At 34.8% G+C, this 10,639-nt stretch overlaps 2 protein-coding genes across 2 annotated transcripts; one reads left to right on the top strand and one right to left on the bottom strand.

Moving 5' to 3' along the window:
* Positions 1-4,899: 4,899 nt before the first annotated feature.
* Positions 4,900-6,568, top strand: LOC111992099 (protein WHAT'S THIS FACTOR 9, mitochondrial). Its single transcript, XM_024023909.2, is given in 6 exon segments — positions 4,900-5,105; positions 5,108-5,128; positions 5,131-5,637; positions 5,640-5,828; positions 5,831-5,959; positions 5,962-6,568. Coding segments are annotated over 6 exon segments (1,248 nt in total). The 5' UTR covers positions 4,900-5,020; the 3' UTR covers positions 6,279-6,568.
* Positions 6,569-7,240: 672 nt separating this feature from the next.
* LOC111992089 (pumilio homolog 4) lies at positions 7,241-10,303 on the bottom strand (the record flags this gene model as incomplete). The annotated part of the gene is given in 5 exon segments (XM_065769796.1): positions 7,241-7,814; positions 7,919-8,093; positions 8,704-8,898; positions 9,863-9,973; positions 10,091-10,303. Coding segments are annotated over 5 exon segments (744 nt in total), but the record flags the coding sequence as incomplete, so codon positions are not given.
* Positions 10,304-10,639: the final 336 nt, after the last annotated feature.

Here is a 10,639-nt window from a genome sequence, read left to right as displayed (position 1 = left end):
GGAAACTCAACTAGTTTATTTAATGTTTAATGATGTCTAGTTCAACAGATATGGATCGAATAAGGAAAAGGAAAAGGATTGATTCAAATTCGTATGCTGCATACAAATCCTTTTCACGTCCTAGCTATGAGTTAACGTTAAAGAACTAGTTGGAGGAGAACACAGACAACTATTCGAAAACATATAAAGCCTGGGGTGCAAATCGTCCCCATCACAGTGCATGTAACTAATCAAAGCAGTTATTATGTCTGTTTCTGAGTTCCATGCTTATAGGAGGAGGATTCACGGTTCACTTAAGTTTGAAGAAAATTACTTATTACATAAGGATCTTGAAGGAAATTTCAATGTAATGCTGGTTCATAAGATAGTGGATGGTGATATTTCCACTAAAATAGAGAAAGGGGACATTAAAGATATACTGAGAATCATTTTTGACAAAATTTTAGCTGGTGTGCCTCAACAACGTTATGCACACGATCTCAAGTGTTTGCATGCTCTAATTGGAAATTGTGATGAGAGTATTTTTGATTGGTTCATATTATCAAACATCCTTATTTGTGGCATTACTAGAAAAGGGTAGAATTTATTTTCCGGCTTCATAGGCTTTTGGAGAATGATTATGTTGGTTACTACATTAGCTTGAAACTCATGGAGATGAATGGAAGTTTGGGGGATTGGAGAGAACTTCTTCCTTCTGATGGTCCCCTTCGTAACTTTCTTCACGCAGATGATGAGGAAAATTATTACGTCCATCCAAAATTTAGAAAAGCAGCAAAGGAGCATCTCAGGTTCTTTAGAAACTTCCTTTTGCATTTCAAGAAGTATTACTACGATCCACTAAAGAAAAGAAGATGTTGTTATGCTTCAGATTGGAATGAAATGTATGTTGAGTTTCAGCTCTCAGAGATACGAAATAATTTTGTGGTGGAGCTATTTGAAATGGTGTACAGCATGGCAGAAACGGACTTAAGGGGAGTTTCCCTTTTTTAAATATTCAAATTCATGTATATTAAGTTCAAGCTAGTTTAGATTCCTACAAATTTTAGTTTGAAAATGTATATTGCAGATTGGAACGAAATATATGTTGAGTTTTAGCTCTCATAGATACATACTAATCTTGTGGTAGAGCTATTTGAAATGGTATACAGCATGGCAGACACGGATTTAAGAGGAGTTTACATTTTTTTAAAGACTCAAATTCATGTATATTGAGTTCAAGCTAGTTTAGATTCCTACAAATTTTAGTTTGAAAATGTATATTGCAGACAAAGATTACATTCTACTATGCAAATGTCTATGGTGGTTTAACTTTTTTTTTTTTTTTTTTTTTAAATTCTTGGATTGTTTTGTTAGTAATTCTTGTAAATGCTTGCTTGTGTTTCAGATATCCAGCTACCAAACAGTTATAATGATGTACTCTTCTTCTTTTTCTTTTTCTTTTTTGATACTAATGCTATAAGCATACAAAAAGGCAAGCATTACAAAGTTATGGGTGACCACAGTTGTGATGAATAGGAGTTTTGGTTGTTTGTACAGCTAATACAAAAGTAGGGTGTAAAACAAAATTGGGTACAGATATGGTAGTCAAGTTCAGGCCCTGACTTCCGAGGCATTGTAGATCTGTCAACAGCAACCTTTCCAGCCATTGTGGTTTTTTGTCACCATTACAGACCTTTGTCAAATTATCATAATTAGTAAGAGCAATGATACTGCCAAAGCCAAACTCCTTAGCCTTTAGAAAAGCCTCCACCAAAGCTTCTTGTGCTGCTAAGATTTGAGGAGTGAGGAGCCAAACTTGTACTCAGAATCACCAATGCATGTATGATTTCTCTTGGAGAAAAAAAGAAGAAGAAAGAAACAACTACAAGGACAAATTTTAGAGAGAGAAATCTGTAGAGAGGAAAAGTGTGGATTTCAGGTAAGCCATAAAAAGATGAGAGGATTTCGAAGAAAAAGAGGACAAAAAAAAAACCAAAGAATTATTATACTGAAGCCTTCTCAGATTTAGTGTCGAATAGGTCTAAATTGAAGAAGCTTTCTTAGATTTGTAACTTGAAGAATCTATCTGCTTTCTTGTGGGCCAAGGAAGAAAAAGAAGGAGAAGATAACAAAAGGAGATGGAATTTTTTTGGCATTTAACATAATTTTCAAAATTATTTAGTTAGTTGTCAAGTTTGCAAAACTATTTTGTAAACTGGCATCTCGAGACTCTAAAACTCGAGTTTAGAAAAGAAACTTGAGTCTCAAAGCATCAAGTTCCAAGTGGTGGCAATCTGATGTGGAACAAAAAAAAAAAAAATCCACGTGGAACTTGAGCCTCTGATACTCGAGTACTTGTTGTTTGTTATGGGTTTGTGAGTGCTGGGGTTATGGGTCTTCTTCTTCTTCTTTAGATCGTGCTAGGTTCTTTTTCTTCAGATCATGCTAGGTTGTGCTAGATTCTTCTTCTTCTTCTTCTAAGACTCGAGTTTCTTCACTGAACTCAAGTCTCAAAGGCTTAAATGCTAGTTTCCTAAAATGTTTCAAAAACATGACAACCAACGAAATAGTTGCTAAAATCATGTTAAATGGAAACAATCCCCAAAGGAGATGGGTCTTATAACATCTGTTTGCTGATTTAACTAATTAGACAAGTGTCTAAAATATAAAAGGGGAACCTAAATAATTAAGGTATTATATCTAAGTTTTGCCCTTTATTCTCGTTGTTATTATTACTATACATAATAGAGGGAATCGGCCACTTTATAGTATCCTTGTCGAGCATTTTGTTTTGTTCAGCACATGAAAAACTTACATTAATGTCCCCAAAAAGTAAATAGGTTGATCTTTTGGGTGGTGTTCTTTTTTGTCTTTTTCTTTATGAACACAAAATTTTATTGACAAACACAGAGAAATAGGGTCTAAGTAGCAAATACAACATGGAGTTGCTCTGAATTAATTACATCCATAAAAGGGCTAGGAGCATAACCCTGAACAAAACAACTAGACAAATTTTTCCTAAGGCACCAAGAAGCTAGTACATGGGTTGCTTTGTTTGATTCTCTCGGACTCCACCTAAAAACAAATTGCTGGCCACGGGATGCCCAAAAAAGAGTATGGGCAAATATGGTTGCATATTTTTCTTGGTTACATTTTTGTCCCTTTTTAAGGACTTCATAGCACTACCAATACACTTTTTTTAAAAGATTAAATTATATAAGGATATAGTGTAAAACCAATGGTTTACGCCTCCAATCAAAACATGCCACATCATCTTTCACATATTTAAGAATAAGCACAACTACACACAATCAATTCTAATAACCCTCTTAAAAAAAAAAAAAATCAATTCTAATACCCATATATAAATCCAACCAAATTTGGAGTTTACTGAGATGTTATTAGGTGTAGTAAGATGCATTTAATTTTAAGTAAAATGCTGATGTAGCAATTTTTTATTGGATGATATGAAACATGGGTTTTATACTCCATCCTTACTAATTTCAAACTCATATCGGAGGTTTTTTTGTCTCTTGCCCATGGTACCTGACAGGATGCGCCTTTTTAAATAAATAAATAAATAAAACCATTTTGGTTCCTATATTTGGCTCACTATCAATTTGATCTATGCATGTTAGTAAAAGCTAATTTGGTCTTTTTATCTTTTTTTAATTTACAGTTAATTTGAAAATACCTTATTGGACCATACATTTTTGGAATCACTAACCATTTGATCCTTTTTATTTTGGGTCACTAATTTGAAAAATACCTTTTTATTTTTTTTTTTATTGAAACACTTGAAGCAAGAAAGAAGAAAAACACTAGAATGAGTGAATGACACAACTAGGATGGTTTGTGCAACTATTCTAGGTACACATAGTTTACCACACACTTTACCACAACTTGCACATGTGCCAACTTGTAATTAGATTACATCACTTACATATGGGATTACCGTTGGTATTTAGTGATAAATAATCTAATCATCAATTAAAACATACATGAGTTGTGGTAGTGTGTGTGGCAAATTTTATGTCCATAGACTCTCTTTTTTGTATGTGTGTTTTGTGTCTAAAATCTAAAGAACAAGAGATTTTAATGGGCTTCTGTTTATTTTTACTATATTTGTATAGTTTTGTTAAGTGGTCAGTCTTTATACATATATTATGTCATTGGCTTTGTAGATCACGGCTGATCCAGATTAATTAGGATGACCTATGAATGCATGAAGAAGATGAGGCCTAACGATTTGAAAATGAATGTTGAACAGTTGAAGCATACTTGTGAGTGGTTGAAAGAAACCCACTTAAACAATGTCCCAAAGTGGTGAATTGTGCAACAATACTAATTACATAATTTCTCAAGTGGTCACACATTAACCATTATTTTCAATTTAGATTTTAGATTTTTGCTGAATATCATTATTTTCAGTTTAGATTTTGGGGCTATACCCGCGGGTTTAAAAACGCCGAGATAGCTCTAGTTTTTTGTTTTTTTTTTTTTTTTTGTTTTTTGTTTTTTTTTTTTGTGATTTGTCGTTTCTATTAAATAAATAAATAAAAACCATGCATTTGGGTTTTTTTTTTTTTTTTTTTAAAGACACAATGTATTGTTTTATTTAAATTTTTTTTTTGAGAGATTGTTTTATTTAATGTGAAGTAATACTTTTTCAAAAAATAAAAATAAAAAAAGAAGACCTGTCTAAGATTGTCTTCTTCACCTTAATTAAACTGTATCGAGGTATAAGTATAACCCTAGCCGTTTAAAAAAAAAAACAAAAAAAAAACAAAAACAAAATCTAGCGTAACACGCTTCTATTCTATGATCTTGTTCTCGACACGTACAGCTCTGATTCCAAACACGAGGATCTGAATTGTGAACTAGTGGACTCCACTTTCTATCTGTCTATATTTTCTCTCTTTTTCTTCTTCTTCTCGACAGTCAACAAACGAGCCCCAAGCTCCAACTCCTCTCGCCACCCTTCACTGCCACCCGACCCCTCTTGCCTCTTCATCTGCGCCATCCATTTCAATCCCTTTCTATGTTTCTCACCAACCCCATCTCCAAAACCCTCAAAAAACTACTCTCCCACTCTCAAAAACCTATCTTTTCCTACCTATACCACCCCAAAACCCTCCTTATTCACACACCCAAAATCCCACTATGTAGATGTTTACATGAAGTGGAAAAAAGACCCATACTATGATTCAATTGACCACATCCACAAGTCCATCCAACTCAAACCCATCATTTCCTTGAAAAACTGCATAGCCCAAGACCCCAATGGCTGTATCCCAATCTCTCAAGTCTCCAAAAGGGGTCTAGAGTTTGATGTGCCCATGAAAGTTGCTAGGTTCTTGAGGCAATACCCAGCAATCTTTGAAGAGTTTACAGGTCCCCAATATAACTTGCCTTGGTTTAGACTGACCCCAGAAGCTGTTGAGATTGATACAGAGGAGAAAAGGGTGTTTGAGAATTGTAAGGCGGATTTGAAGGATAGGTTGAAGAGGTTTATATTGATGAGTAAAGGAAAGGTTTTGCCTTTAAAGATTATTCAGGGAATGCAGTGGTATTTGGGTTTGCCTGAGGATTTTTTGAAGTGCTTGGAAGTGAATCTTGATGGGTCTTTTAAGTTTGTGGAGATGGAAGATGGGTTGAAGGTTTGGCTGTTGAGTGTGAGGAAAAATTATTGTCTGTGATACAGAGAAATGCTATGAAGAAAGGGGTGTATTTTGGGGAGCCAATGGAGGCAATTGAGTTTCCATTTTTCCCTCGTAAGGATGCAAGGTTGAGGAGGAAGATTGACGATTGGTTAAAGGAGTTTCAGAAGCTTCCATATGTGTCACCCTATGAGATTTTTTGCATTTGGATCCAGGTAGTGATATAGCAGAGAAGCGTGTTGTGGGTTTTCTTCATGAGTTGCTTAGTCTCTTTGTTGAGCATTCAGCAGAGAGGAAGAAGCTTCTATGTCTTAAGAAATATTTGGGTTGCCACAGAAGGTCCATAAGGCATTTGAGAGGCATCCCCATATGTTTTACTTGTCTTTGAGGAATAAGACTTGTACTGCAATTCTAAAGGAGGCTTACAATGACAAATTGGCTATTGAGAGACATCCATTATTGCGAGTGAGGAATAAGTACATTAATTTGATGAAGCAGTCGGGTGTGATTTTGAAGAATAAGAGGTTGAGTTATCGGTTTCTTGATCATGGGAGCGTAAAGTTGGATTTGGATTTGGATTTAGATGTTGTGGATGAAGAGAGAAGAGAGATGACAGATTTGGATGTGTCCCCCGTGTGATTATTTGAGGAGGAGAAGGTATCTTTTACGACATACATATCTAATCACCCGTGTAACAGGTCAATGAGTGAATGCCATGTGATTCAATTTTATAATTCTATTTATCTGAATTTGTATCTAGTTTGTTAGATACTTCCAAGTCAGGGTCTACTACATACTACAGTTAGCTTTCAGGAAGAATGCACCACTAAATGAATGAATTATGATAGATTTAGATTAACTTGTATAAATTACTTTAACAAATTCAAGGGATATGCATTCTTGATGCCTGTGGCTAATTGTGCACACAATTCCAGTTTCTGCCATTTTCTTGATTGGAAGCATTTTGATGTATTTCACGGTTGAGCTTTGAGCTCTTGTTGGTGTGTTATTTTGCTCTGTTATACAATCCGTTTATTTGCACCTTGCCCATCTGTGTATAAACTGTCGTGGTCATCCTGATACGAAGATTGTAAATTAAATTTCTAAAATGGGTTTATACAGCTGACCTCAACATTTCGTTGAGTTAAGCTGAGTTCATTTATATAAAATTCTCTGTTGAAAAATTCTATAGTGCAGGATGGATCTGGTTATGGACATAGAGGACTGAGGCTTGTCAATAAGGTCAGTGTATGATATGGTTCCTGTATTGAGTGATAATTTTAAGCATTGAGCTGCTAATTATCTTACTATTCCTTGATAAGTTATCCAAGTTCAGTCTGTCTGTTATCGCATTCTGCCATCAAGAAGGCTGTACAGGTACTAGTGCAAGAGCTGAAGAAAGAAAACCTTGTCATGAAGACTCTAGATGTTATATTTGAAAAATATATAAACTGGATCAGTTTTTTTGAAATGAAGGCTGAGATAATTCGTATTGGCACATCTTCACTTGGGAATTTATAACTGATGAAGGCAAGGATTTTATGGGTTCCAAAAGTTCTAAAAGCTTATTAACAATTGTTTCATATAAGAATACAAGAAAATATCAACACCAACACAAGTTCAACGATTTTATTCAATTCTGACCACTAGAAGCGTTACAGGCCGAGGAAAGCAAAAATATATACCTCAAGAAAATAGCAGTCAGTATATATACATATATATGTGCAAGTTCCCAGTGTCAAACACTCAACCTAATATGGACTCCAGTACTCTCCCTCTTTAACATTGCGCTTTATCATTTACAATTAATTTTTCTTTACAAACTATGAACCTTTCTTTGTGCATGTAATCCCAAAATGACTAGACAATTATAACATGCCGTCTCCTGTATCTTGACTTCCTAGAATGACCACTTTGGAGCTTGCAGTCAATGGCGTAGAAAAATTTTCTTATTCCAGTGGGCCTGCTATTTCGTGTTTATTTACAACTGCTATAGTCTCAGTAGAAAATAAAGGCTCCAGATGATAGCTTGATAAAATCACCATCCATGTTAGCTGTACAAAGTGTCTTTGGTGGTGGCAGAGGAAAAATGCCTTGTCTGGAGTTGTGATTCCTCAGGATGGCCTCAGGATGAGGACGAGGAAGAGAAAGAGGTTGACAACCCTATTCGCCTTTCTGCAAATGAGGGGATTAAAATTTATGATTAGTCATGATGCTTAATAAAGCTAGCTTACAAAGGAAATCTAAAATCTCTGTAGAAAACTGTTACAATTCCTCACCTCCAGTTGTGATGAGCTTCTCAACACGAGAAACTATATGTTTACCATAGGTATACCTCTTCAAGGCATTCAAGTGAACCTTGATGCGTGAAAGAATCAACTCAAGACTCTGGTCATCACAAGTCTCAAGCACCTTCTGTACAACATAGTTTCCAAATGGGTCCTTCATCATGATCTAAAATTTTGCATTTTATAATGGTCATGCAACAAGTACTCATCAGTAGGCATAAAAAAAGAATATAGTAATGGAAACTTTATATTAGACAATTATTCACCATGAAACAAACAGGTGTCAAATGCAATTTACTCTCTTTTAGCTAGAATGAATAGGGACTACAAACATAGAAAGTAAAGAGAGCCAAATGAAGATAAAAAGAAAATGCACTTCATACAACTACGGAAATAGTAAACAGTGCAACTATTCATGCTTAAGCATAATTTTGGGCTTTTTCAAAGTACTTAGTTGTTTAATATGCTCTGGTTCAACTTTGTAGTTTACTTGTTTATCCTGTTCCATGCATATTATATATGGGTATGTTGTGGGTTTCAGTTAACCCAATTGGTAAAGTCTCTTATTGTTAAACAAGAGATCTAGCATTCAAACATTGTCTACAAAAACCACTTGGAGTCTTGGTTTGATGATAACGAGCAATTATCATAGAGCATACGCCATATGTTGAAATTCTATCATATCTAACCTATACATATATATATGGACATGTTGAACCCTTTTTTATTTAATAATACAGCAGCATGTATAAGCAAATAGGAAGAGGGACACAGACCTGCAAGGGTTCATTTTCATCAGTGGAACCAAGCATCTCATTCACCAAAAGTTGACGCTCATCAGGACCACCAAAAGTCAAGCACTTCTCCACCACATTAGAAGCAAACTTCTGCTGACTCATCTTTACAATCTGTCCTGCAAGCTTGCTAATAATAGCAGACCGTTCATGTGGTTTACCATGTTCAAGGACGTGCTATAAAAAAAAAAAAAGTATAAATATCAGGGGCACATGACTAATGGATGCAATATTGTAGTAAAGTGGTAATGATTAAACAAACCACAACACTTGAATGGGCACAAAACTGGTCAGCAAGCAAATATTACAAAATAAATAAATAAAGGTGTTAATGAAAGTTAACCATTAAATCTTCCAAGAAGATAAAGTTAGTTCAAAACTCCAGAAGCCAGTGTAGTATAAACGGTTCAAAATAATCCACAAACAAGATGTAGCCCCAAATAATTGTCAGCACATAAAAACATCTATGGTAGTAATTCAATGGGTCTTTTTTGGGGTGCTTGAAGTTCAATTGATCAATAATAAATAAACTTATAATTTCAATGAAAGATTATTATCATTGGTAAGTTACACATATCTAGTGTGTCCTTTTTTAATTTATTTTACAGGGAAAATCCAGTGGGTCTTGAATGCACAATTTCACCTTCCACCTATTTTTGTGGGAGGAACCATCATTTGAGCCAGAGTTCATTGGCTAGAAGCAAAATACTCATTGAAGATAGTGAACAAAGTACTCCTTGAAACTGGCAAGTGTGAGGACATGTTGAATAAGCTTACACAAAACCAAGAGTAAATTGAATGGCAAAATTGGAAAACAACATGACCTAAGTACCTAACACTTGTCAACTTCATCTAGATAACATTTTTGGCAATAGGGACGACATTTCTTTTTCTTACAATCTCACACTACCTGCTTGTGGTGCATTTTCCATTTTCAAGGTCAAGTTAAAAACATCAGAAATTATTGGAACATAATAGTTCAAACCCATAAACAATATACCTCTGATCCAAGGAAAAAAATAAGTCAATAGTAATGACCAAAAATGGAAAAACCTATCAGCTTTTTCCTCAATATATAACTAGGACCTCATTTGAATCACACAAATATGATGGAACCAGGTTTAAATGGAAAACTGAATACCTGAATAACATAGTTCCCATATTGATCTTGTGCCAGAATACATACAGATTGCATGATTTCATCCATGATAATCTGTTGAGTGTTAGGATCATTGCAATGCTCCAAGACCCTCTGTCAGCATCAAATGAAATAAATCAACACATGCCATACATCACTGTCAAAGAAATAAACTTAAATTGCCTCATAAATAATAAAAATAAAAATCTAATTTTGTATGAAGCTTTGAACCTGAATAACGCGGCAACCATAAGGGTGGGTGGAAAGTGCCACAACTTGCCCATAGAAGGCTGAGATGATAAACTGAATTCGATCTTGAGGGACGCACTCTATGCACTTTTGAATAACATGATTACCATTTTGATCACGAACACATTTCATGATTGAACCATCAAGCTCTGCCACCATTTGTGTCTGCTGATCTACACCAACCACCTCCAAGGCCTGTCATCAAATTTAGAGTATTAGGCCTTTCCATAACTATTAATAGATCATGAATTCACTTTGCACTGTGCCCAAATGAATTCATAAAGGAAAAATGTTGAGCCTTTTTATTTTCAGTAAAAATTTGTACTACTGCATGCATAAGGACATGGTTTAAATGCACTCATAATAATACTTCATGTCCTTTTTCCAATAAGAATGTAAAATGAAAGCAATATATGCATTAAAAAGAGAATAAAAGCTCTAGGCACAAATCAAATGAACCAAATAGGTCATTTACGCATTGCCATCAAGGTACAAATCAAGTTGATCAAACATATCAAATAGGTACTTACT

The sequence above is a fragment of the Quercus suber genome, unplaced genomic scaffold, assembly GCF_002906115.3.
Source record: "Quercus suber isolate HL8 unplaced genomic scaffold, Cork oak 2.0 scaffold_1391, whole genome shotgun sequence".
Lineage (NCBI taxonomy): Eukaryota > Viridiplantae > Streptophyta > Magnoliopsida > Fagales > Fagaceae > Quercus > Quercus suber.
The sequence above is the reverse complement of the archived record's forward strand: the minus strand, read 5'-3'. Positions and strand labels throughout refer to the sequence as shown.